At 62.0% G+C, this 24,472-nt stretch overlaps 1 protein-coding gene across 2 annotated transcripts in view; it reads left to right on the top strand.

The window, feature by feature from the left end:
* The window catches only part of SLC12A5 (solute carrier family 12 member 5), a 31,383-nt gene extending 7,386 nt beyond the window's left edge, over positions 1-23,997 (top strand). Inside the window, exons 2-27 of one of the 2 annotated variants that reach the window (XM_015647351.3) lie at positions 6,081-6,175; positions 6,407-6,538; positions 6,750-6,896; positions 7,562-7,616; positions 8,475-8,605; positions 8,727-8,968; positions 9,047-9,258; positions 11,133-11,300; positions 12,257-12,355; positions 12,524-12,581; positions 13,227-13,401; positions 14,204-14,322; positions 14,617-14,715; positions 14,803-14,922; positions 15,094-15,198; positions 15,287-15,455; positions 16,323-16,518; positions 16,599-16,768; positions 16,856-16,987; positions 17,152-17,259; positions 17,433-17,555; positions 17,635-17,822; positions 18,149-18,163; positions 18,713-18,846; positions 19,345-19,453; positions 19,593-23,997. In XM_015647351.3, the coding sequence (XP_015502837.1) occupies positions 6,081-6,175; positions 6,407-6,538; positions 6,750-6,896; positions 7,562-7,616; positions 8,475-8,605; positions 8,727-8,968; positions 9,047-9,258; positions 11,133-11,300; positions 12,257-12,355; positions 12,524-12,581; positions 13,227-13,401; positions 14,204-14,322; positions 14,617-14,715; positions 14,803-14,922; positions 15,094-15,198; positions 15,287-15,455; positions 16,323-16,518; positions 16,599-16,768; positions 16,856-16,987; positions 17,152-17,259; positions 17,433-17,555; positions 17,635-17,822; positions 18,149-18,163; positions 18,713-18,846; positions 19,345-19,436 (3,284 nt within the window). In that variant the 3' untranslated portion in view covers positions 19,437-19,453; positions 19,593-23,997. Of the gene's footprint in view, positions 1-6,080; positions 6,176-6,406; positions 6,539-6,749; positions 6,897-7,561; positions 7,617-8,474; positions 8,606-8,726; positions 8,969-9,046; positions 9,259-11,132; positions 11,301-12,256; positions 12,356-12,523; positions 12,582-13,226; positions 13,402-14,203; positions 14,323-14,616; positions 14,716-14,802; positions 14,923-15,093; positions 15,199-15,286; positions 15,456-16,322; positions 16,519-16,598; positions 16,769-16,855; positions 16,988-17,151; positions 17,260-17,432; positions 17,556-17,634; positions 17,823-18,148; positions 18,164-18,712; positions 18,847-19,344 lie in introns of both variants that reach the window. The other variant, XM_015647350.3, reaches the window with a different exon arrangement.
* Positions 23,998-24,472: the final 475 nt, after the last annotated feature.

Here is a 24,472-nt window from a genome sequence, read left to right as displayed (position 1 = left end):
CGCCTCTGTCCGCGGTGCTGAAGTAGCCGCCCGGGCCCTGCTCCGGGGCCGCAAGAGCCGTTCGTCCCGGGGCCGAGCCCAGCTGAGCCAAAGCTCGAGCCCTGTCGTGCCGAGTCGAGCCGGTCCGGTCCGGTCCGTGCGGCGCTGTGCCCCGTCCCGCTGCAGCCCTGGCGCAGCCCCGGCGCAGGGCCGCTGTCCGTCGTGGGCGAGGGGCTGCTCGGCCCCGCAGCAGCCCCATCCCTGCTGGTGCTTTGGCCTTCGCCCCTCCCGGCATCCGGCACTACTGAGCGGTGTGAGGGTCCCCGTTCCTCCCGGGACCACGTCCATCACGAGGCAGCCAGGGAGCGTAGGCCCCATTCTTGCGGGTGTTCCTGCAGGGCACAGGGGTGAGCTGCAGCCAGAGGAATGCCATGTGTGCCCAGGAGGACTTGCACTGCCCCTTTGACCCTCCCAGACCCCCTCCAAGTCTCTTCTCCGGGCCCCTTCGTGGGGTCTATCAAAGCCCCAGCCAGGAGCACATGGCTGGCTGTGGCAGTGGTTGTGGGGGTCCCGGCTGCCCACAGTGAGGCCCTGGGCACAGCCACAGAGGGGCTCTATGTATTCCTCTGCTCTCCTGACCCCAGTCTGTTTATTTGCTTGCTTATTTGCCGCTCTGCTCAAGGTCAGGGCTAGCAGGAGACTTTTGGGAGCACCTTGCTGGGCTGGGGTTGTCGCACTGGCCCTCGGCCATGCCCTTCCCTGGCCACTTGCCCTCCCCTTGCCCTCTGCAGCACCAGGATCTCTCCCACTCACTGATTTCCATAGCAGCAGTGCCAGCGGCGTGGCAGCAGGCGTTTCTGCCATGCTGGGGTCTTGCAGGAGGGCTGGACACAGTGCCACTACAGATGGACCAGGCAGACTGTCCCTGGAGCTGAGCCTGGTGAGATGGTGCCCTTTGGGACAGTGGGTGAAGGGCTGGAGGAAGCAAGGGCCTGGAGGGCTTGGGGGAGCAGGGATTGTCGTAAGAAGGGGCTCAGCTGAGCTCCCCACACAAGGGTGGTTGCAGTGGGGGGTTGGGTTGTCCTTCGATGCCAAGGGTCAGCTGAACTCCCATCATGAGGTCTGTCTGCAGGGACCGTGGAAAACCCGTTGGGTGGCAAAGCTGCTGCATGCCAGTGGGCCCCCTCCACATGTCCTGGCTGCTCCAGTGCTGGCTGTCCAGCAACTTGCCAAGCCCAGCGCAATCACTGAAGCCCTGGGTACCACTTAGGCATTATTTGTCAGAAAGGTCAGCAGTGTCCCCACTCAGGTCATGCTCTGGAGCCACATGACAAAGGCTGGAAGGGCTCCAGCCCCAGAAACCCAACAGGGGTGGACCAGCACCACCTCTGAGGAGATGCTGGGAGTGGGGAGCAGGCAGGGCCACTGCCTGCAGTGTCCGGGCTGGCACCTTGCGCTGCTCTGGTTGGAGTGTTGGGATGTCAGCTGCAGCCCCACTGCAGGGTGCCATGCTGACACCCAGCCCGGGGGCACTGCGATGCCTGGGGAGCCCAGATCCAGGACCAGGAGCTTTGCTGGAACATGTATCCATGGCCATTTCTAAGGCAGGGCTTGGACTGTCGGAGAATCTGGGAAGCTGTTTAAATGCAGCCAGGCAAAACGCCTGTGCTGGAAATCCTGTGCTGCAGGGCCGGCTGATCAAAGGGAGGATAATCCTGGGTTTAGGAAGGAAGAGGATAGGTCTGAAGTAGCAGTTGGTCCAATTTGGGTCAGGCAGTGAAGGAATCCAGCCCAAAAGGCCACTGGGTGTGCTTGCTGGCTGGAGGGGGAAAGTGCAGCCCTGGGATGGGGGGAGCATCCTACTCCACCATCCCACCCATGACCCCCACCCCTGCTCCCCTGCCATGCTGCAGCTGGAGCTGGCTCTGCTGTGACACTGCCAGCACGAGCCAGCGCTGCTCTGATCATCAGTGATCTCTGCCTCAGTGGGGCTGCAAGGGCTGTGTGGCCTCTCCAAGGGCTGCCCTCCCCAGGGCAGCTGTCAGACACTCCTGTGCAGGGTAGAAGGAAGCCGTGTGGGTGCAGAGATGCCACTGCATAAGAATACCTTGGCCATCCCCATCTGCCTTAGGCGCCCCAGGCCAACAGCCCAAGACCAGGCAGTGTGTGTACAGCCAAGTCCCCTTGATAGCCGGAGGTGACAGAACAGCAGCGTGGCTCCCTGGCCAGCAGCTCCTGCAAAACGGCAGCAGCTGGGGACATCAGCCAGGGCCACGTGCTCGCCCATGTGCTCGCTGGCCTGCTGGGGTCACCCTGGGGTGCCCCTTGCTGCAGGCGGAGCCCCGGGAGTCCAGGTGTCCTGTGGCAAAAGTCAAGGTGTCCTGTGTACCTCCAGGACAGCCCCAGGGCATCCCTAGTGCCGTGAGCAGCCATCGCCCTGCTGCTGCCCGGGGCTGAGGGGAGCGGAGTGGGGGTGGCACAGGGGATTCCGGAGTTGTCAGCAGCCCCGTGTGGAATACAGATGGAGGCTCGGAGGGCTGTGAGGTCGGGGCCACTCTCACCCATTGCACCTCCCGGGCAGTGCCCCAGCCCTAGTGCACGATGTCCCTGGCTGGGGCTCGCTGTGCTCTGGATGCTGCGGAGGGGACGGGCCGGCCGTGGTCGGGTAGCAACCTTGGCAGCAGCTCTGGTTAATTAGCCCGTGGGGGGTGGCTGCTGGGGCTACCCCAGCCAGTGCTCAGTGCCCTGCGCCGTGTAAAGCGATTAGGGAGGATTTGGGATAAGGGACATGACGCTTCCCAACCCAATTTAGGGCTAAGCAAAAAGCCATTAGAAGATCAAATTGTGGCTGGTGCTTCTGCCTGAGCACTGCCTTGGGGGGCTTCGAGGATGCTGTGACGGTCCTTTGGCGCTGCCGCGTTTGCTCTGGGCTGCCCCGGGCAGGCAGGTTGGTGGAAGCCCTGCCGAGAGTGGGGCTGCGCGGTGCCCACGGCGGGGCTGCGGGTTCCTGCCAGCGATCCCGCCGCCAGCCGTTCCAGCCGCCGCAGCAAATTAAAAGGCCGATTCATGTTGAATGATCCCTGGGGAGGGGGGCGGCTGAGCGCCGGGATCGAAGCCTGGCACTGCTCGGCTCGGCTCTGCTCACACTGTCTCTCCCAGCTTGGCTGCTGGCTTTGGGGCTGCTAGCCCCGTCCAGCGCTCCGGCCCTGCGCTGCTCTGTCCTGGCTGCCCCGTGGGCGTTAGTGACACTGATAGTGTCCCACGTGTCCCCAGGGCCGGGAGGCAGCACCCCGTTTGTGCCGCTGGGCAGGGCTGACCGCGGCAGTGGCAGGTGAGGGGCGGGTGCATTGCCCTGCCTGCCCTGCCTGCCCCTGACTTCAGACCACGGGTCTGAGGCAGCTACCGGGGAGAGGCTGCACCAGCCCCGCTGCGGCAAAATGGTCTCCGGCAGGAGCAGAAGCTGGAGCGCTTTGTCACCTGGGACCCTGCGCCCTGGTGCTTAACTCCTTCCAGTCTGTGGGGCTGGAGCGACGTGGGAGACTGAGAATCTCCCCAAGCCGTGCTGCATCCTCATGCTCACCAGCCCGGGGCCTCTGCCAGTGCTGATCCTCGCAGCAGCATCACCAGGCGAGGGGCTCCTGCGCCACGGGCCAGCCCCAGCAGCCTGGGTGATGTCAGCAGGGGCCGTGGCCCCGGCGTGAGGAGCGCTGGCCAGAGGCGGGGGCGGAGAGGCTGCGAGCTGTGGGTGCTGTTGAGGTGCCATGGGTTAGAGCGTGAGCACCCCAGGGTGCTGCTGGCGCCTGTCGTGTGGAGCCGAGCAGGGCCAGTCCCGTGGGGTCGGGGTGGGCTGGGCCGGGGGTCCGGCCGCGCCATCCATCAGGCTCCGGTGGGCCGGGGCGCGGGTGCCATGTGGGGCCAGCGTCCGGCTGCCTGCGCCGTTACATAAGAGCGGGAGCCGAGGCGGCCGTGGCTCGCCGTTGCCATGGAAACCTGCACGGTGATGTCGTCGGCTGGGTACCAGGCGGTGAGGCGAGGCCCCCGCGGGCTCCGTTCTCCCGGAGGGGTCCCAGAGCCTTGCCACGTTTCAAGCACGTCTCCCTGCCAAGCTGCCCGTGTCCCCCGCTGCCACCCAGCCCCAAGGAGAAGATGAGCTCCAGCCACCCCTGCTCTTGCACCCTTGTGTTGCCACACTGGGGATGGCCGCAGCATCAGCCTGGAGGCTGTCAGTGTGGTGGATGTTTCACATCAATGTGGTCCCCAGAGCTGGTGCACGTGGGCAAGAGCCGTGGCGAGTGGGTGGCTGCCAGCCCACACCATTGCTGTTTGACAGCAGGGTTCAGTGGGGCTTTAGACCAAACACAGAGCAAGGAGCGCATGAGGTTTGTGATGAGACCTGTTGTGGGAGATACAGGGCAGGCACATGCCAGTGGTGCAGCCTGGGTGCTGGGTGTGTCCAAGGGGACTCGGAGTGAAGCTCGAGGGACCTGTGGGCCAGGGTGTCCCAGTGCCACTGCCATAGCCATTCCTGCACAGGAGGAGCCTGTGGGCTGTGCCTTGGTGTTTGGTTGTGCCCTTGGGGACACTGCTGCCCTGCTGCCCCATGTTAGAGGAGCTCAGGGATGGTGGGAGTTGGGGACCAGCCCGCAGGTCAGTGTCACCTGTAGCACTTGAGGCTTCACCTCCTGGTCAGCCAGGAGCACCCTGTCTGCCAGGGAATTGCAGATGGTGAATCACCGCTGCACACAGGCTTCCAGGATCCCGAATATGAGTCAACTGGCAGGAGAATGGCGATCTTCAAAGGACCAGGATGCTCCAAATGGTCGCAGGGTCTGTCTTGTGACTGCCACCATGAGTGGGTGACTACACTGCTAGGGCACCATCCCTCTGTCCCGGGACACTCAAAGGCTCCATGCTGAAGGATGGTGGAGGGGGCAGTTCTCTCCCTGGCCCCAAAGTGTGGAGATGGTCTGTGACCCTGCCCCTGCAGGCAGCCTGCCCAGCAGTGTGGTGGCCAATGGCAGTGTGACTGCTCTGGCTGCAGGGCTGTGGTGGTGGGATGGGTGTGTGGCAGGGAGCCTCTCTCCCCCCACTGAGGGCTGGGGACTAGACTGGCTGCCCAGGTTTACCTGTGCCATGGGTGCTTCCTCAGCTGCTCTGCCCAGGACTGCATCCTTTAGCTCCTGGCCCCCATGACCTGATCCCTCTCTGCTCTGGGCCTTCTCTTGGAACTGTGCTGCTCCAGCAGTACCATCTTCACTGCTGCTCCATTTCCAGCTTGATTTATTTCTGCTGCTCTGCAGCTCAGCTGTTTTCATCGCTATTAAGCCAACTCTAGGTTTCTTCTGCACTAGGTCATTAATGCAGAGAGTGGCTGTGGCCCCTCTCCTGGTAGTTCTATGGGTCTGGCACTGCTGTGGGTGGCTCCATTGCCCTGGGCATCACCTGTCCTCAGTGATGTCACCTCCAGATGCCTTCCCACCCTGTGGTCCCCACTCCTGTGGTGCGTGTCTGGGAGGAGGACCAGACACCTGGCCAGTCCCCTCACTCCCAAGCACTGGGCAGGGACCATCCCCTCTGCGCTAATGCCGAGAGGCCGTCCACGCCCAACCCGTGCAAACACAGCGCGGAAGACAGCCCGAGTGCGCTCACCTGCACGAGTGCACTCACCTGCACGAGTGCGCTCACCCTCACGAGTGCGCTCACCTGCACGAGTGCGCTCACCTGCACGAGTGCGCTCACCTGCACGAGTGCGCTCACCCGCACGCACCCCGCGCCGTGAGTTATTGCTGCCGTGCATCCCGCCGGAGGCTTCCCTCCGGACCCGCTCCGCTTGCCTCACTGCGTGGATGGGCTCCGGCGGGTCCACACGTCAGCAGGGCTGGGCAGGGCAGCATGTGGCTCCTGGGGATGGCAGCCCCTGCCCGTGTGTGGTGTGGGAGGTGATGCTGGTGGCTGGGGCATGGTGCCCACAGCCCTGGCAGCTCTCCTGCAGGAGCCACGGGCAGCTGTGACCCCTCACAGCCATGACCCTGTGGGGTGGGTGTTCTCCAGGTTGTGAGTGGGGCAGGGGCTGCCTGACTGACTCAGTGGTGTCTCCACAGGCGATGGCAATCCCAAGGAGAGCAGCCCCTTCATTAACAGCACGGACCTGGAGAAGGGCAAAGAGTACGATGGCAAGAACATGGCCCTCTTCGAGGTAGGGCATGCAGGCAGTGGGGCAGGGGGAGGGAGCTGAGCTAAGCAGCTGTTCCACAGCACCCAACCTCCACCCCAGGCACTGGGATATGCCAGAGCCCCAGGCCAAGGTTGCTGCACTGCCAAAACCGTTCCTGAAGGGGCAGACAGTGGGGTGGCATCTGGTGAGGTCTCTGGGGTTGGCTGGGGTCCCAAGGGACTGTCCTCATGACTTGGGATCTGCCCTACACAGGAGGAGATGGATACAAGCCCTATGGTCTCATCCCTGCTGAGTGGACTGGCCAATTACACCAACCTGCCACAGGGCAGCCGGGAGCATGAGGAGGCTGAGAACAACGATGGAGGCAAGAAGAAGCCGGTGCAGGTGAGGACTTAGGAGAGAGGTAACCTTCCCTCCCTCTCCAGCCCATGCCTGTGTAGTGCCAGGCCATAGACTGCCCTGGGAAACGGGGACCCCTCGGCCTCAACCAGGGCAGTTTTACCCTGTGCTCCTGGCTGTTTGTGGGAGGAGTGGGACCTCTTGCTCCTCTGCCAGCCAGGCCCCTGAGCCCTGATAACTGCTGTTGCCTCAACAGGCCCCACGGATGGGCACCTTCATGGGTGTCTACCTGCCCTGCCTCCAGAACATCTTTGGAGTCATCCTCTTCCTGCGTCTCACCTGGGTGGTGGGGATCGCTGGCATCATGGAGTCATTCTGCATGGTCTTCCTCTGCTGCTCCTGCGTGAGTTTTGGAGCAAGATAAGCCTCTACTGGCCTTGCCCATGGCCTGGGGGCCACCAGTCTGACTGGCTGGACTTCGGAGAGGTGCACTAGCTACCAGCCCTACCATGCCCTGCTCTGCTCCTGCCCCAGCTTCTGCCCCTGCCCTAGCTCCTGCCCCACTTAGAGCAAGGAGAAGCTTTCAGCTTCCCAAAGGAATCAGCAGTGGAATGGTGCTCAAATGGTGACCCAGATCATAGCTGTCATGTAGGGGGATGTGATGGGGGTTCCCTGCTCTGGTACCATGCAGAGAAACACCTCACCAGGACAGTCACCCCAGAGCAGAGGCTGGGAAGAGGCTGGCCTTATCCAGTGTCCTGGGCAGCCTGAGCCCCCCCAGTGCTGCCAGCCCCTCCAAGGCCTCAGCTCTCTCAGCTGTGCTGCCAGCCAACAGCCCTGCCTGCCCACCCACCCACCCATACATCTATTCCTTCATCCTCCCTGGGCATCCCTGCCCTGTGGCACAGCTCAGCGTGGCCCCAGAGGGCCCCATGTCCTAGGATGGCCCCAGCACGCCCCTGCACTCCCCTGTCCCTCTGCCATGTCCTAGGACGGCCCCAGCTCACCCCTGCACTCCCCTGTCCTTCTGCCCAGCTCTTCCTGAGCACACTGTGTTTCTTCCCGCAGACGATGCTGACGGCCATTTCCATGAGTGCGATCGCCACCAACGGTGTGGTGCCAGGTAGAGCCAAGCCCGCGTCCACGCGTGTGCCACGTGTGCGGGCAGCCGGTCCCTGCCGGGTGGGGTGCCTGCAGGGGCTTTTCCCAGAGAGCATCCCCCGGGGCCGCCAGCCGCTCCCCAGCCTTCTGCCACCAGCCCGCGCGGGATCCCCAGGGCCGGGGGAGCGCAGCGCTGGAGCCGCCACCCGTCCCCAAAGCCGCGAGGTGCAGATGGCAGCGAGAGCCGCCAGCCGCGGCTCCTCCCTCCGCCAGACTGGCGAGGCCGCGGGGAGCCGGGAGCCGCACGGCAGGAGGATGGGAGCAGGGCGTGCTGGGTGCCGCGGGCTGGGGGATGCGCTGGGCTCTCCCATCGCCGGACACTGCTGCGTTTGGGCTCTGCCCCGCGGGAGGCACCACGGGATCCGGCTGGTGCGTGCCCTGGCTGCCTCCCCCGGAACATGCCAGCCCTGCAGAGCCCTGGGGAGCCGTGAGCTGCGCCAGGCTGGGCACAGCACTGACAGCCCAACACGGGGTGTAATTAAAGCTATTTATCATCCTGCTGCCGCAGCGGGACCATCGATCCTGGCAGCCCGGCTCTAAGGGCTCCTCTGGGAGGATGGAGCAGGATATGGCCCAGGTCCCTGGGGCTCCAGCTCCTGTCTGCTGTCCAGGGAACACCTGCACCATTGGCCATAGCACCTAGTGCTGGGATCCCGGGGAATGACTCTGCCAGTGTGGTCACTCCTGCTGCTCTGCATCTTTCTCAGTGCTGGAGCAGGGCCTCTGGTTATCCTGGCTCCAGTCTGCCCTCGGGGATACCTGGCGGGGCTGAGGGTGTCACTGGGGTCAGGTTGGAACCCACTTTTGCTCTCTCTGACAGCGGGTGGCTCCTACTACATGATCTCACGCTCCCTGGGACCTGAGTTTGGTGGGGCTGTGGGGCTCTGCTTCTACCTGGGCACCACCTTTGCCGGTGCCATGTATATCCTGGGCACCATTGAAATCTTGCTGGTACGTACCTGGTCCTTGACTTCTGCAGTGCCATGGGCTCAGCTCCTGGCAGGGCAGGGGGCCTGAAGGGGTCCCCTCTGCAGACTGTTAGCCAGGTGGTGATGCCATGACTCTTTCCCAGGCCTACATCTTCCCGGCCATGGCCATCTTCAAGGCAGAGGACGCCAGTGGGGAGGCAGCCGCGATGCTCAACAACATGCGTGTGTACGGCACCTGTGTGCTGACCTGCATGGCCACTGTCGTGTTTGTGGGTGTCAAATATGTCAACAAATTTGCCCTGGTCTTCCTGGGCTGTGTCATCCTCTCCATCCTTGCCATCTATGCTGGTGTCATCAAATCGGCCTTTGACCCACCAAGCTTCCCGTGAGTACGGGGTCCTGCAGGGATGCAGCAGGGCTGGGGCATTGAAATGCTGAGTGCTGAGAGCCCATGTCCCCCCAGGATCTGCCTCCTGGGCAACAGGACCCTCTCACGCCACGGCTTTGACCTCTGCACCAAGATGGTGGTGGAGGGGAATGAGACGGTTGGCTCCAAGCTCTGGGAGCTTTTCTGCACCTCCCGCTTCCTCAACGCGACCTGCGATGAGTACTTCACCATGAACAATGTCACTGAGATCGAGGGCATCCCTGGTGCTGCCAGCGGCCTCATCCAAGGTGAGCACATGCCAAGAGAGGCATGGGAACATGGACATGAAGGCATGGGAATGGAGCATGGAGAAGGAAGTGCAAGGAAGCTGTGGTGGGGCAGTGGCTGTGCCTGCTGGGCAGCTCTGCCAGCAGGACTGGTGGAGGTGTGCTGTGGAAGGCTGTCCTAAGCATGGCTCCTCAGCCATGCCAGGTGTGGGGGCAAACAGTCCAGGTGAGAGGGCATGGGGGTGATCCCTGTTGGGGGCCACTCTGCTCCTGAGGCACAGTGAGCTGTGCTCATGCTGTTCCAGGCAGTGGGACAGACTCCTGCACCGGGTGACAGAGCAGGGCACTGCAGCCACCTGCATGCAGTCTGTGTCAGCCAGTGGGGTGGTTGAGAATGATGCCTAAAGGCTGGGGAGGAATAAATCCTCCCTCTGCTGCCTCTTGGCCTTTGGAAGCGCTGGTATTGATTTGAGGTTTTGAGAGAAGTGATCACCCCTTGGGGCCACTTAGCTGCTGTGGCTACAGCCCTGTTGGGAGAGTGGCCAGGACCACAGAAAGATGCATGAATTTGCTGGGAGGAGCCATTTATGACCTGTTTTTCTGGAGATGCTGGTACATCTGCCAGGTGCTCACGCTCAGCAGTGGGTGGCAGAGGCTGATGCTCTGTGCCACATTCAGAGGGTGTCTGCAGACCCCCATGCTGGAGTGGTTGTTGGCACTCAGGAAAGCAGCAGAGCCATGAGCAGGATTAGTCCTCCCTGATGGCTGCGGGGCTGCCCCAGCCGTCCTGCCCTGGTGTCTGTGTGGACACAGGCATGGGAGCTCAGACTTGGCTAAGCACGTGGTGCTCAGGGCTGCAGCTGTGACCGTGATTAGCAGCGTGCAGTCACAGGGTGTTTGGGAGCCTCATGATGGCTTCCCACTCTGAGGTCTTTTGGGTCAGATAAGGGATTCCTGGCTTTTTTAAGGTATTGGGTGGAACCTGCTTCTATTGGCAATGGTGCTGCTGGGGAGGGGGTGCAGACCCTCATCCACCCAGCTGGTCTCTCTCAGGGCAACAGGCAGCAAACACTCCTGCACTGGGGACATCGGGATAGAGCCAGGACCCCACTCTGGGGTGGCTGGTGACATGGGTGACCAGCCCAGCAGCATCTTGACAGGTGGCACGGTTTGACCCTGGCAGAGATGACTGGAGCTTGCTGTGCTGTACGTGAGGGGTCTCCCTGTAGGGAGAAACACACATTTCTGGGAGGATGAGACAGGCGAGGCCAATAGGGGTTGCCAGCCCCATCTGTCACCTGTGCGCAGCCATGAAGGGCGCTCAGTGCCTGGGGCTGAGGGCTGGTCCCCTTTGCCTTTTGCTGCAGCCCCCTGGCAGTGACATGCCAAGGGCAGTTGCCTCAGCCCACCCTGCCCGGTGCTGGCTGCTCTCCACTGCTCCAGTTTCTCCCCGCGATCTGCGGCCAAAACAGCACGCGGAGGGACACTAAGCCTGTTACATCAGCCCCGCACTCATAATCCCATCAAAAACATTATCAAGTTACTTTGACACGATCCACTTCCCTTAAACCTGTGTTGATCAGCATTAATTATATTACCCTCTTAATTATTTGCTACTGCAATCTCAGGTCAGCTGCTCCGGCATCTTGCGGGGGCGCTGCCAGCAGCAGTATGAACCTGATCTGGTTGCCCACCTATGCTGTCATCCTCAGCCTCTGGTCCCGTAGCCCCGTCTGCTGGCTGAGCCAGCTGCTCAGTGAGGCCGGGGAAGGGGAGGGAGAACCAGACCCTCCCCCCACCGGCTCCATCCCTGTGGGGTGGGGATGCTGTGCTGGGTATGGGGCTTGTGGCCATCTCATACCGGCGGCACTGCCCGGCTTCCTCCCTCCTCACAGAGAACCTCTGGAGCTCATACCTGACCAAGGGAGTGATCGTGGAGAAGCGGGGGCTTCCCTCAGTGAGCTCCCCCGACACCCCAGTGGACATGGACCAGCCCTACGTCTTCAGCGACATGACGTCCTACTTCACCCTGCTCGTCGGCATCTACTTCCCCTCAGTCACAGGTGGGAGTCTCCTCGGTCCCGCTCCGGGCACAGCGGGCACGTGCGGCCGGGCGTGCTCCGCGGAGCCCCACGTGTGCCACCCCCGCGCGGCTGCGGCGGTGACAGCGGCGGTGACAGCGGCGGTGACAGCGGCGGCGCGGGGGCGGCCGGTCGCCATCGCCTCCCACGCAGCCGCCCGCGCTCCAGATCTGACGGTGCCGCCCGGTGCGCGCTGACGTCCCGCCGCTTGGGTATTTTTATCTCTCCGGGGGCAGAGGAGCCCCTCCACCCCGCCCCAGTCCCGCTGCCGAGCCGAGCGGGGCCAAGCCTCCGGGGCTCCCCTGCAGCTCCGCCGGGGCCAAAGGCGGCCGGAGCCCCCGGGTTGGGCTGGGCACGGCGAGCGCTGTAGGGTCCGGCGCTGTGGGGTCCCCGGCAGCCGCTCAGCATCCGCTGCCCTCCTTCCAGCTGCCCGTTCACCAGCAGGTGCCGGGTTCTGCAGGCCGCCTGTCCCCCGGTACCGCGGGATCCTGCTGCTGCTGCGGCCGGAGCGCGGGTCATCCCTCGGGCTGTGTTGAACCCGCCTGTGCAGTCGTGTCCCTGCCTGACCTCCTGCCCTCCCAGAGCATCGTCGGGGCTGGACCCTGTCCCTGCCCCTGCGGCAGTCACCGTCCCTGCCTGAGCTAATTAAGGGCTAATGAGACAAGGCACTTGAGAGCTTTTGAGCCTAATCCTTGAGTGGCCTCAGACTGCGGTTTGGGGTAGGGGGGGAAGCGCTGGGGGGGATGAGAAGAGCAGGCTGGGTACCCCAAGCTGCAGCAATGCCTTCTCCACTGCCCATCCTGTCTGCTTCCCATTGTGATGCACACCGAGCATTGCCCCGCTGTGTCCAGGGCTCACACGTTGCCTGGCATGAGGGCGTCTGGGATGGGTATGGGCTGTAGCTCTACTCCTCCTGACACCATCCCCTCTTTCCCCAGGCATCATGGCTGGCTCCAACCGCTCTGGAGACCTGCGGGATGCCCAGAAGTCCATCCCCACTGGCACCATCCTGGCCATTGCTACCACCTCTGCGGTCTGTATCCTCAGAGCTTGCCTGAACCTGGGCTGTGGGGCTGAGGGTGGGTGGGCTCTGCAGGGCAGGTTGATCTTGGGTGCTTCACTGGGCTGGGAACAGGGTCCCAGCACCCCACTTGCTGGGCAGGCAGGACTCTGCATCCTCCTGGCTCTCCTTGACCACCTGGCAGATATCAGCTCTGTTGTTCTCTTTGGAGCATGCATCGAGGGGGTCGTCCTGCGTGACAAGTGAGTGTCCCAAGGCCATGAGGGCATGGGGAGAGTCTGGCAGCCCCCCAGAACAAGATGGGCAGGGGCAGCCCCAGGGGCAGGCAGAGTTGTGGGGAAGGCTGCAACCAGGACACACTGGACAGACATAGGGGCACTGGGGGGTTTGTGGGTGTCACCGGGCAGGGGGGCTGGAGCTTGTAACAGGCACTGAGATCCTGCTTGCACCCCCACCAACCATGTTTTGCTGCATTCCTCCTGCTCCGCGGCTGCGGGCAGACACTTATTTGTCAACAGGCAGAGCTGCCTGTGCTCCTGCCTATCTGGGGCAGCCCTGCTCACCGCACGTGGCAGGTGACACTTCTGGGTCGCCAGCACCAACACAAACAGGATCCAACTGCATGCATCATCCCAGGCACAGAGACGAGGAGTCCTGTCCCACACCTGCCCTTGTCCTTGGCCACGCTAACGGGTACAGGGATGAGGACGGACCTCTGGCAACCTCTGCTCCATTGCTCACCCCTTGAGGGGGTGGGCCCTTGCCCAGTTGTGTCGCATCCCCCCAAAGTGGTGTCGTTGTGGGGGGCTGGGTTGTGCCACTGTGGTGCTGGTGCTTTCGGGGCTTGGTCACGGGATGGAACCGCAGGTGATGCTGATGCCCCGCAGGTTTGGCGAGGCTGTCAACGGGAACCTGGTGGTTGGCACCCTGGCGTGGCCGTCCCCGTGGGTCATTGTCATTGGCTCGTTCTTCTCCACCTGTGGGGCTGGATTGCAGAGTCTCACTGGAGCCCCCCGCCTTCTGCAAGCCATCTCCAGGGATGGGATCGTACCCTTCCTCAGGGTAGGTTGCCTCCGAGTCCGGTGCTGCCCTACCCTGAGCGCCCAGAGTGGCTGTAGATCCCACCAGCACGAGAAACCGGTGGGAACCCACCCTGCCTCCTGCCGGGAGCAGCCCCACGTCCCTGCCCTCATCCCGCCGGCACCGGCACGGCGGTGGGCGGCCGTGGTGGCTCTGGCTGCGGTATCGGTGGGAGGAGAGTGTCGGGAAAGGTCAGAATTCCCTCCCCCCCGCTGCCGTGCCGCTTCATATTTTATCTGCTCTCTGAAGACGCGTTCCCACAACCTCATCTCTCCAAATCCAACCCGACAGCTCCCCCCAGGGAAGAGCAGGCTAATTTTATCCTCCCTCCTTCTCCTTGCCAGCCCCAGCCCGAGCTCTCGTTCGCGCCGCCCGCACCCTCTAATGCGTCCGGACACGCGCCCCCGGCCCGCTCCCCGGCCCCCCCGGTCCCCACAGCCGCAGGAGGGGCCGCTCTCCCCCGGCTGCGTGTCCGTCCCAAGCGCAGGGTGCCCGACTCTCTGCTGGCTGTGGCCAGGCTGTGAGCTGGGGCTCGTCCCTGGTGGGGGTGCAGGGGCTGGGTGTGGAGAGAGCCACGGGATCTGCCGGGAATGGGACTGTACTGTCTGTAGGAACCAGCCCTGGGAGGTTCCAGCATGGGACATGTGCCAGCTCACAGCACACAGCGCTCCTGCCAGGGCTGGGTATACGGGAGGGTCCAGTCTCATCAGGCTGCACTGAAGACCCTTGCCCAGGGCTACAGGGCCCGGCAGAGCCTGACGCGCCCCTCTCCCCCCGCTTCCAGGTCTTCGGCCACGGCAAAGCCAATGGGGAGCCGACATGGGCCCTGCTGCTCACAGCCTGCATCTGCGAGATCGGGATCCTGATCGCCTCCCTGGACGAGGTGGCTCCCATCCTCTCCATGTAGGCAGCGTGCTGTCGACCCGCACCTTCACAAGCAGCGGGTGGCGTGTGTGGGTCTCTGCTCCTTGTTGGGGGGGGAATGCACCTGCTGCCCTGGCCCCTGCCTGGGAAGAAGGGACCCTGCAGGGACTCTGGGGTCCCATCTTGGTCAGCATTGAGGATTAGTTTCTCCATGGCACTGCTTCTCTGTTCATCAGTGGGGCCTGCTCCAGCATTGGCCACCCCGGGGCCAGGCGGTGTGGAGACTTCAGTTCCACACAGTGCACCCACTCAGTCCCCTACTCTCTCCTGCAGGTTCTTCCTCATGTGCTACATGTTTGTCAACCTGGCATGTGCAGTGCAAACGCTGCTGAGGACGCCCAACTGGCGGCCCCGCTTCCGCTACTACCACTGGTGAGCCAGGCAGGATGGGGCAGGACACCCCAGGACACCCCGGTGTGGGGAACCCAGGGCATGCTGACAGCTTTGTGCTCTCTGCAGGACCCTGTCCTTCCTGGGCATGAGCCTCTGCCTGGCACTGATGTTCATCTGCTCCTGGTACTACGCACTGGTGGCCATGCTGATCGCTGGCCTCATCTACAAATACATCGAGTACCGCGGGTAAGGGAGGCCGTGGTGCCACAGGTCCTGGCCAGCCCCCCGTGGCCACATGGCCTCTCAGCGTGGTTGCTCAGCTGCCCAGGCTCCTTGTCCCAGGATGCTCCAGGGTGCCAGCGTGGTGCTCTGTGGCCAGAGCCATGGGCATCCCTTATGTGCTGCTGGTTCCTGCAGGGCGGAGAAGGAGTGGGGTGATGGGATCCGGGGCTTGTCCCTGAGTGCAGCCCGCTACGCCCTGCTGCGGTTGGAGGAAGGGCCCCCGCACACCAAAAACTGGAGGTAAGGCTGGGCAGGGAGATGGGGATATGAGGGTTCTGGGGAAGGGACAAGCTGGCTGCGGGCACTGACTGCAAGACCCTCCTTCCAGGCCGCAGCTGCTGGTCCTGGTCCGTGGGGACCAGGAGCAGAATGTGGTGCACCCGCAGCTCCTGTCCTTCACGTCACAGCTCAAGGCTGGGAAGGGCCTCACTATCGTGGCCTCTGTGTTAGAAGGGACCTTCCTGGACAACCATCCTCAGGCGCAGAGGGCAGAGGAGGTGAGAACTGCCTGCATTGGGACAGGCTGTGCCAGCAGTAGGTGCTCCTGGTCCCCAGGTGCCCAGGCTTGTTTCTGCCCCCTGGCCAAGGCTGGTGGCCCTGGGATGGTCCAGAGAACTTTGGAGTGGCATCAGGCAGAGCCTGAGGATCCATGCTTCACTGGTGCTCACAGCAGGGAGCTCTGGACCCCTCTTCCCCTCCAAGACACCAGAGATGCTGGCACCAGGCAAGCACTGGTCTCAGTCTTGGCCAGCTGCTGCAGGACTTGGCACAGCATGGCACGTCACAGCACAGCACAGTGCCCAGCCAGGGGCTGCTGGGCTGAGCGGACTCCACAGCCTCAGCACTCACCACAGCCTCTGTGGCCCCGGTGACAGGCAAGGTGGGAGTTGAGCCTTTCCCCGCCAGAGTGAGAGCACTCCCCACCCCCTGCACCCGCAGGGTGGCACATTAATGAGATTAAGCCCTCGGAAGCAAACAGTTTCTCTCCCATGCAGACATGTTATAATTTCTCTGAGTAAATAACTCTAATTGCTGCTCTGCTGCCTGTCAGAGCCCTGGCACAAGGACACCCTCCGCTCTACACGGTGCAGAGCTGTGTGCCAGTTCTGTGCACCGTTTGGTATCAGCCCCCTGGCCTGGAGCCACCAGCCTGCCATGGGGCACAGAGAGCCAGGCACCCTGTGAGGACCTGCACCCCACACCTCACAGCCCTGTACCTCATATGCTGCACTCCCCCATTCTGTACCCTGTATCCCATGCCCTACACCCTGTACCTCATCTGGCCTGGGTTGGGCCACTGCTGTGCCTGTGATCCACATCCGTCCCCAAGGCCCTGGAATCTCTGACTTCCTTCTCCCTTGCAGTCCATCCGGCGCCTGATGGAAGCAGAGAAGGTGAAGGGCTTTTGTCAGGTGGTGATCTCCTCTAACCTGCGGGACGGCATGTCCCACCTCATCCAGTCCAGCGGGCTGGGGGGGCTGCAGCACAACACAGTGCTGGTGGGCTGGCCCCGCAGCTGGCGCCAGAAGGAGGACCACCAGACCTGGAGGAACTTCATTGGTAGGCACCGTGGAGGGTGGGCACTGCTGGACTTGGGGGGCTGCAAGCTGCCCTGGCTGACGTGGCCCTTCCCCTCCCAGAGCTGGTGCGAGAGACCACAGCTGGGCACCTGGCCTTGCTGGTGGCCAAGAATGTTGCCATGTTTCCGGGCAACCAGGAGCGGTTCTCAGAGGGCCACATTGATGTCTGGTGGATTGTCCATGATGGGGGGATGCTGATGCTGCTGCCCTTCCTCCTGCGGCAGCACAAGGTAGGCTGGGCCCTGCAGCACGGGGCTGGGGCTTGGGCTGTGGCCGTCCCTGTCGAGCCGTGCCCAAGCCTCCCCCATCCCTTGCAGGTGTGGCGTAAGTGCAAGATGCGCATCTTCACGGTGGCACAGATGGATGACAACAGCATCCAGATGAAGAAGGACCTGACCACATTCCTGTACCACCTGCGCATCACCGCAGAGGTGGAGGTGGTGGAGATGGTGAGTACTGGGACGGGACGTGCTGCAGGCAGGGATGCTGTGCATGGGAGGGCCAGACAGAGCCTGACATGGAGACCACAGCACCATGGGGGGAGATGCTGGGCCATGCTGGGAGCACTTAGTACAGCTTACTTTGCCCCAAATTTCTCCTGTTCTCCCCACAGCATGAGAGTGACATCTCTGCCTACACCTATGAGAAGACACTGGTGATGGAGCAGCGTTCCCAGATCCTCAAACAAATGCACCTTACCAAGAATGAGCGGGAGCGGGAGGTGAGGCTGCAGGACAGGCTGGGTGGGCTCTGACCCCTGTGGTGGTTCTAATGTGAATCGAGCTGCCCTGCAGCTCTGCCTGCTCATCCTGATGAAGAACTGGGCTTCAGGCTAGGCTCCGCCCAGCCAAGCCCTCTTGTGCCCCAGTCCCTTTGCTGACCCCTCCCGCACAGATTCAGAGCATCACGGATGAGTCCCGTGGCTCCATCCGGCGCAAAAACCCAGCGAACACACGCCTGCGCCTGAACGTCCCCGAGGAGCAGGCTGCCGACGGCGAGGAGAAGCCAGAGGAGGAGGTGAGAGGTGGTACCAAGACATGGTCAGGCAGGTAGCTGGCCCCAGGCCCTTCCCACCATTCCCCTCTTCCCTCTGCAGGTCCAACTAATCCACGACAAGAATGCCACCACCTTCTCCAGCAGCTCTCAGTCCCCTGGTGATGAGGTAGAGGCAGCCCCTGAGAAGGTGCATCTTACCTGGACCAAGGAGAAGTCTGTTGCTGAGAAGAACAAGAGCAAGAGCCCTGTCAGCCCCGAGGGCATCAAGGACTTCTTCAGCATGAAGCCGTATGGCCCCCCATGCTGCTACCTTGTCCCACCCATGCCCTGTGATCCTGGCTGTCCCTGCCTGCCCCAGCCAGGCGGGTGCAGGCAGGGCCTCAGCAGCACCAGCTCGATCCTTGCTCTGAGGAGTGGTCAGGCAGCCTGGGTGCTCTGAGTGCGCCCTCTCAGAGGGGCTGGGGGCAAGTGGGGAGGGGTCCCTGTGTAGAACTGTGCTGGCAAGGGATGGGTGTGCTGCAGAGAGTGGGGGTGCACACCTGGTGTTCATCACTCTCTCTCTCTCTCTCTCTCTCTCTTCCTCTCTCTCTCCGACCTCATGATGCTTCTGGCAGGGAGTGGGAGAACCTGTAAGTCTGGGTTTGGCTGGGTGCCGGGGAGGGTGGGGGGAGCTGGGTTGTGCTCATGGGGCAGCATCAGGGCTGCCCCTGTGCAGGAGGGCGGCTCAGTGAGCTGTGACAGCTGCAGTGCCAGACAGTTCACTCGGGCAGTGTGCGGCGGCTCTGGCTGCCAGCCCCGTGCTCCACGCACTGCCCGCACCACACGCTCATTGACTGCCCCGTTGTGCTGCCAGCAGCTCCCTGCGAGCCTGGGCTCAGGCACCCATGGTGTCACTCACACCGTCTGCTCCTGCTCACTTCCACTCAGCCTGGCCCCAGGCAGCTGTGATTGCCACTGTCCATGGGCACCATGCATGGCCCTGTGGAACATGGCCACTAGTGCAGGCTCAGTCACCAGTGCAGTGCCTGGCAAAGCTTGCTGCAGGCCGAGTTTGTGCTGCAGTGCAGCCTGGACTGCTCTAGGGCAGGAGGCCACTGTGCCCTGTGGCCCCTTGGGTCTGGTGTGGGGCTGGAGGCCGACTGTACCTGTCCCGTGCCCACAAGTGATGTCACCCACAGGAACCAGTCCAACGTGCGGAGGATGCACACGGCTGTGAAGCTCAATGAGGTGATCGTGAAGAAGTCCCAGGATGCCAAGCTGGTCCTGCTGAACATGCCAGGGCCTCCCCGTAACCGGAAAGGGGATGAGAACTGTATCCTTCCAGTGGGGCCAGTAGTCAAAACCCATCTATGCCAGGGGCACCAGGGTCTATGTCTTCTCCAAAACTGGTGGGTCTTTTAGGTGAGTGCCAGGAGGCACAGGTCTCGTTCCTGAGCTTGGACCACCCCCACACCTCCCACTTCTAACTGGGTCCAGCAGCTATCATTGGCACCAGCCTGCCCCTCCTGCACATGATGGGTGGTGGGACCACATGACATTGCACCTACAACCCATGGGTGCAATGGCAGATGACAGGGGCCCGGGCAGAGGTCTGTGGGGCTCAGCCCTCTGCTGGCTCAGTCACCATGCCCACTGCACAGCACCAGCACAGCTGGGCTTCCCTGGCCCCTTGGCTTGGGACTGATCCCACCAGCTCCTGGCTCTGGTGTGGAGGTGTCAGTGCTGCAGGCTCAGCTGGGGCTGGGCAGGGATGGCACAGGGCTGTCCCCATGCTCCAGTGTGAAGTTTGTCCTCCTTGACAACTGTGCAGACATGGAGTTCCTGGAGGTGCTGACGGAGCATCTGGACAGAGTGCTCCTGGTGCGTGGTGGAGGCCGGGAGGTCATCACCATCTACTCCTGAAAGACGGCGAGAGAGAGGTTTGTCTGCACACCGAGAGCCCCGCCACCCCTTTGCACCGCGCTCCCGGAGGGGAGGAGGGAAGGCCGGATGGCAGCCGGTGCGCAGAACCTTCTCCTGGCTTTGGCCGTGCCCCTGATCTCTCCATTCGAACTGCAGCACCAGATCTTCCGGGAGCATCCAGCACCAGAGCAGCTGTTTCTCATTGCAACACCACAGCACTGCTGTCCTTGTTTATATATAAATATATACAGTGAACCGCGGACTGAGCATCAGAGCTCGGCGCTGCCGCCACCGCCGGCCCCAGCACTGCCGCTGCAGCCCCTGGCCGGGCAGGAGGGCGGCTGTGCCGAGACGGACCTTGGCCCCACCGTGCTGCTACTCCTGCACAGACTCGGCTGGACGCGCCCGTGCCCTGTGCCTCCCTGCGAGAGAGAGGCCCCCACACCGCGCTCCCCTCGCTCCTCTCCCCGCCTCCGGCAGCGCCCGGGGCCGCTCCCCACGGCGCTGCACCCCCGCTGCCCCTCACCGCCACGGGCCCGGACAGCCCCAGCTCGCCGCCGCCTCGGCACCGTCGTCTCTGGAGACCGCGGGCTGAGCTTGTGGAGATGCAGCACGATGGTTTGGAGGAGGCAGAGGGTGGGGGGCGGCTGCGTGGGGTCAAGGTACTGGAGCACAGCGAGGCCGTGAGAGCAGGAGCCCTGCCCTAGGGTGGCTGGGGGTGTTCCCTGTCCCCCCTGCCTGAACTCCGGGCTCTCTCTCCCCTGCCGCTCCCCGGGTGCTTGCGGTGTCTGGAGCCGCGCCGAGGCCGGGGCCTCTGTCCGGCGGCTGGAGCCGAATGGGTGCTGGGGACCCCCGAGACACCAGTGCCTGCTCCGGCCCGGCACAGGGGTGTCCCGGACCCCCACCCTGCTCCCCCGCCGCACTAAACTGGGGGCTCTCAGGGCCCAGCACCCGCACATGTGTCCGGGCTCCCCCTGTACCCCGCCGCACTCCCTGCTGCTCCACAGGGCTCCGCTGCTAACCCAGCCCTGGCCGCGGCCCCAGGCAGTCGCAGATGCTGCCGGGGGCTGTAGGACAGTCTGGATCTGTGTGTATTTTTAACATATGCAAAGGCTGTTTGCTGATCTGACCAGCAAGACGGCACAGTGAGGTGGGGGCTGTAGGGGTCCCACCGCCCCCCGGCAGCGCGACACTCCCTCACCCGGCTGGCCAGGGCAGCCCCGCCACAGCAGAGCCCCCCGGGGCACAGCAAACACCTCTTGTCTTTGGCAGCAGCTGCAGGGTCGCCCCCGCCGCCGTCCTCCCCCCCCCACCCCCCCAGCATCTCTCAAAGAAGAGAAACTGAGGCGCTTTTAACAAATGTGAACGGTTCCAGGAACCACGCAGGAAGCGGTGCGAGGGCAGCAGGGTGCCGCTGGCGCCCGCCCCAGCCCCATGTACATAGTGTACATAATACAGTACGTGTATTTTTAAAGTGATCATATTTATGTTAATAGAACCAGATGAAGTCTATATATAGAGATCTATATCTATTCTGAGAGATGCAGGGCTCTGCTAGCACCAGGCCGCAGGGACAGGGAGCTGAGCCGGGCTGCTCCTGCACAAACCAGGAGCCCATCCGTCGCACCAGGCGCTCCGGAGTGGTGGTGGAGGCTGCAGCCTTCCCCGGCCACCAGCAGCCCCTGGGAAAGGGCCAGGTCGCAGGTTTATTCTCTTCTCAATTTAGCTTCTTAAGAGTTTTCAGGGAAAAGAAGTCACAGACTTTTCTGAACTTGTTTCACAGCAGATTTGAGCTTCCACTCAAAGTGCAGCCTGCTAAGAGTTGCCCTCTCCCGGCAGCGCTGGTGGCTTTGTGCCAGCCTGGGCCCTGGGGCAGCACTTTGTCCCTGGCCAGAGCTGAGCCCCTGTGCTGAAGCACTCGCCCCCTCAGCCCCTCTAGATGCTCCCCAGTGCCGCTCTGCACTGCAGCAGGGGGAGCGGGTGCTGCTACAGCATCCCCACGGGTGTCCATCCAGGCATCAGCTGCCTCCTGCCTGGCACAGGCAGCCCTGATGGGTCCCAGCTCCCTGCCCACCCGACCCCCTGCTAACCTTGGCTCCTGCCTCCCTGAGAACAGGAAACTCCCCCCTGCACCAGCCACTCCAGCCCCTGCTCCCTTTCAGAGCTCCTCTACTCCAGGTCCAGGCCAAAGCTATTTGGGGATGCTTGGATAAAAAGCAGTGGGTTTTTTGATGTTGGGTTTTTTTTTGCTATAGAGATACTACTTGGACACACTCCTAGACCAAAACCAAGCCCCAGCTGCACATTTGTGCCTGCTCATACCTTGCTCCTACATTTCCATCACTCCCGAAGTGCCTCCCTTCTCTCCAGGAGTAGTCCCAGTCACAGCCAGACTTTCTGCCAGGGTAGCTTGGCTGCCTGTGTGGCTGCAGGTCTGTGTCCCAGACGCTGCTGTGGAAGCCGCTCCCACAGGCATGAGGAGCTCAGAATTTACGGGGGGAATGTCAGGCCGAGTTGAGCGCTGGCTTCAGCACAGGAGCTCGGGGCTGACGAGTGGTGCAGATGCACAGGGTAGCACTTTCTGGTCCTGCTGCTGCCTCAGCGGCCTGGGAGCTGTGAGAAGAGCAGGTAGGGGTCTGCAAGTGAAAAGTTCCTTTAGTTTTGGGAAGGGCAGCCCATGGGAACCAGCATTTGCCAGTGTCTAGCTGCTCTGCCCCTTGGAGCTGGCCCTGTACCACCACACACAAGCTCATGGGCTGTTTCTAGCCTCCCAAAATTATCTGAGGCACTTCAGCAGCAGCGGGGGAGGCACAGCATCCTGCCCACACAGCTCATGTGTTAGCACCATGTTGTTGGGGCTCAAGCACTTGCCAGCTGCTCTGCCTCTTCACAAGATGCCACTCGCTCCTTGCAGTTGCCCTCTAATTGCAGCTTGGCTGCTGCCCCCTGTGCTGCTGGGCCTGAGGCAGCGAGCACGGTCCCCTCCTGCCCTGGCACATGGCGCAGGGCAGAAGGGAGAGACAGGTTATGCACAGCCTCTGCTGAGCCTGCAGACAGCACCCACCCTCACAGCATCAGATGACAGGCTCTTCTGTTGGCTGCAGGTACAGGGCAGCCAGGAATGACATTTGCAGAGCAGTGGTGAGAGCAGCCAGGGCACATTTCTGACGGGTTTGCTTCATTCCCCAGCACCACCAGTGGATCCTGTTCCCCTCAGCATCACTTCCACCCTGATGGCAAAGCCATGGTCTTGGCTCTGCCAGGGACTAGGAAGGCCATTCCTTTTCATCACTACTGCTGAAAAAAGGCATTCCCCTTCCCCATCCTTCAGCAAGAGCAGGGGCACAGCTCTGGACAGTCAGGGCTGCTCCCACACCCCTGCCAGGCAGTTTGGCTGTGGCAAGACAGGAGCTGGTTTCCACAGCATATCCCCTCGCTGTCGGCTGGAGAGGGCCAGTTTTAGCAGACAGCACTGCATGTTAGTTTACAAACCCAGCCCTGCACGTTTGGCCTCTGTGAGTGTTCAGTTTCCCCATGGAGCACCCTTCTGCCGCTCCACCGTGGTGAAGACAGTGTCCTCCTCTGGTAGACATGCAAGTTCCTCCTTGGCACATGCGCAGACACGGTCCGGTTTTTGTTCCAGACAGGAAGGTCTTGACCCCCCAGTTTGTTTTACAGGCAGGCTGCTGCTAGAGCAGCACAACCCACGGGAGGATGGGCTGGAGTGTGGCCACAGCCAGCAGGGAGTGTTGGGCCAGCACACAGCACTGGTGGCAAGTGCTCCAGTCCCTGCTGCAAGAGGGCCAAGCAGCCCCGGCCCCTGGGAGTGTGGCAGTGGGCAGCTCAGGTCACTGTGGAGGGCAGCTCAGGTCACTGTGGCCACCACGCAACACAGGCAGCAAGCCACAGGGCAGCAGGGACAGGACACACAGGCAACATCCAGCCTGGGCAGGTGCTGGTCTGTGGCTGGACAAGAGGAAGGACAAGAGACTGCACAAGGGCAAGAGTTGCACTAGAAGAGTCAAGACCCTCCTCTGTGTAGCAGGATTAAAAACTAGCAGCAAGACCGAAAGGTCTGAGATCTGCTGGTTACAACACTTTCTGTGCTACATGTGCAATATATTTGTTATGAATGTTATCACAAAGTCGGTTCATTCAATACTCTTTTAAAAATCACTGTAGCTAGATGTTCTCTGTCCATTCAAGTGACTTTTATTCGAGTGCAATATTTCAATAGACATGTAGTGACCTAGAATGCTTTGTGTTTTAGAGAATCTGTGTGCAGAGCAATGCAATTAAGTTTAAAACCTTGTAAATAAAACAGGTTGCAAACCAAAAAAAAAACAACCCCTATTAGGCTTGCATTTAATTTCTGTGTGTTTCAGTGTTGTGCATTAGGCCGCCTCGGTGCAGACCCCGTGTTCTCTGTGCAGGTGTTCATGGAGGAGTGGCTCCTCAGCTGTTGAATGCTCCCTGTTATTGCTTTACTGCTTTACCTGTATTCATTTTTCTAGACTCCTGTCTGCACAAAATGCAATAAATGATTTTATTACACCCTTCACTACTTGCACGGGGACTTTTCACTTGCTTCCAGGTCTCCACAGCTATTCTGCACCATTTCCACAACATGGAGCAAGCCCTGACAAGGTGCAGATTGCAGAGGAAGCAAAGCACAAGGGGAGGATCTCCTCTCCAAAGGGATGTAGTTCCCACATTTCACCTCACAAAGATTTCTGGTCACCCCACCGAAAGCACTCTGCCTGGCTGCAGGATTGTAGAGGTGGAGAAAGGGATCCAACAGGAGGAGAGACAGCAGACAGACACACTGCTGTCCAGACTCATCCCGTGGGCTGATGGTAGAATGAAGCCATGGGACAGCAGTGCTGAAAGCACAGGGACTTGCAGCCTTGACCTCATGCTGGCTTTTGGCTCTGAGCTAGACCTGTCCCTCCCACCTCCTGTCACCACAGAGGACCCCTCACATTGGCCGTGCCACACATCTCCTGACCTGAGGCCACCCCAGTGCTGTGCAAGAG

This window comes from Parus major, chromosome 20, assembly GCF_001522545.3.
Source record: "Parus major isolate Abel chromosome 20, Parus_major1.1, whole genome shotgun sequence".
Taxonomy (NCBI): Eukaryota; Metazoa; Chordata; class Aves; order Passeriformes; family Paridae; genus Parus; species Parus major.
Note: the sequence above shows the minus strand (reverse complement) of the source record. Positions and strands in the feature narration are given on the sequence as shown.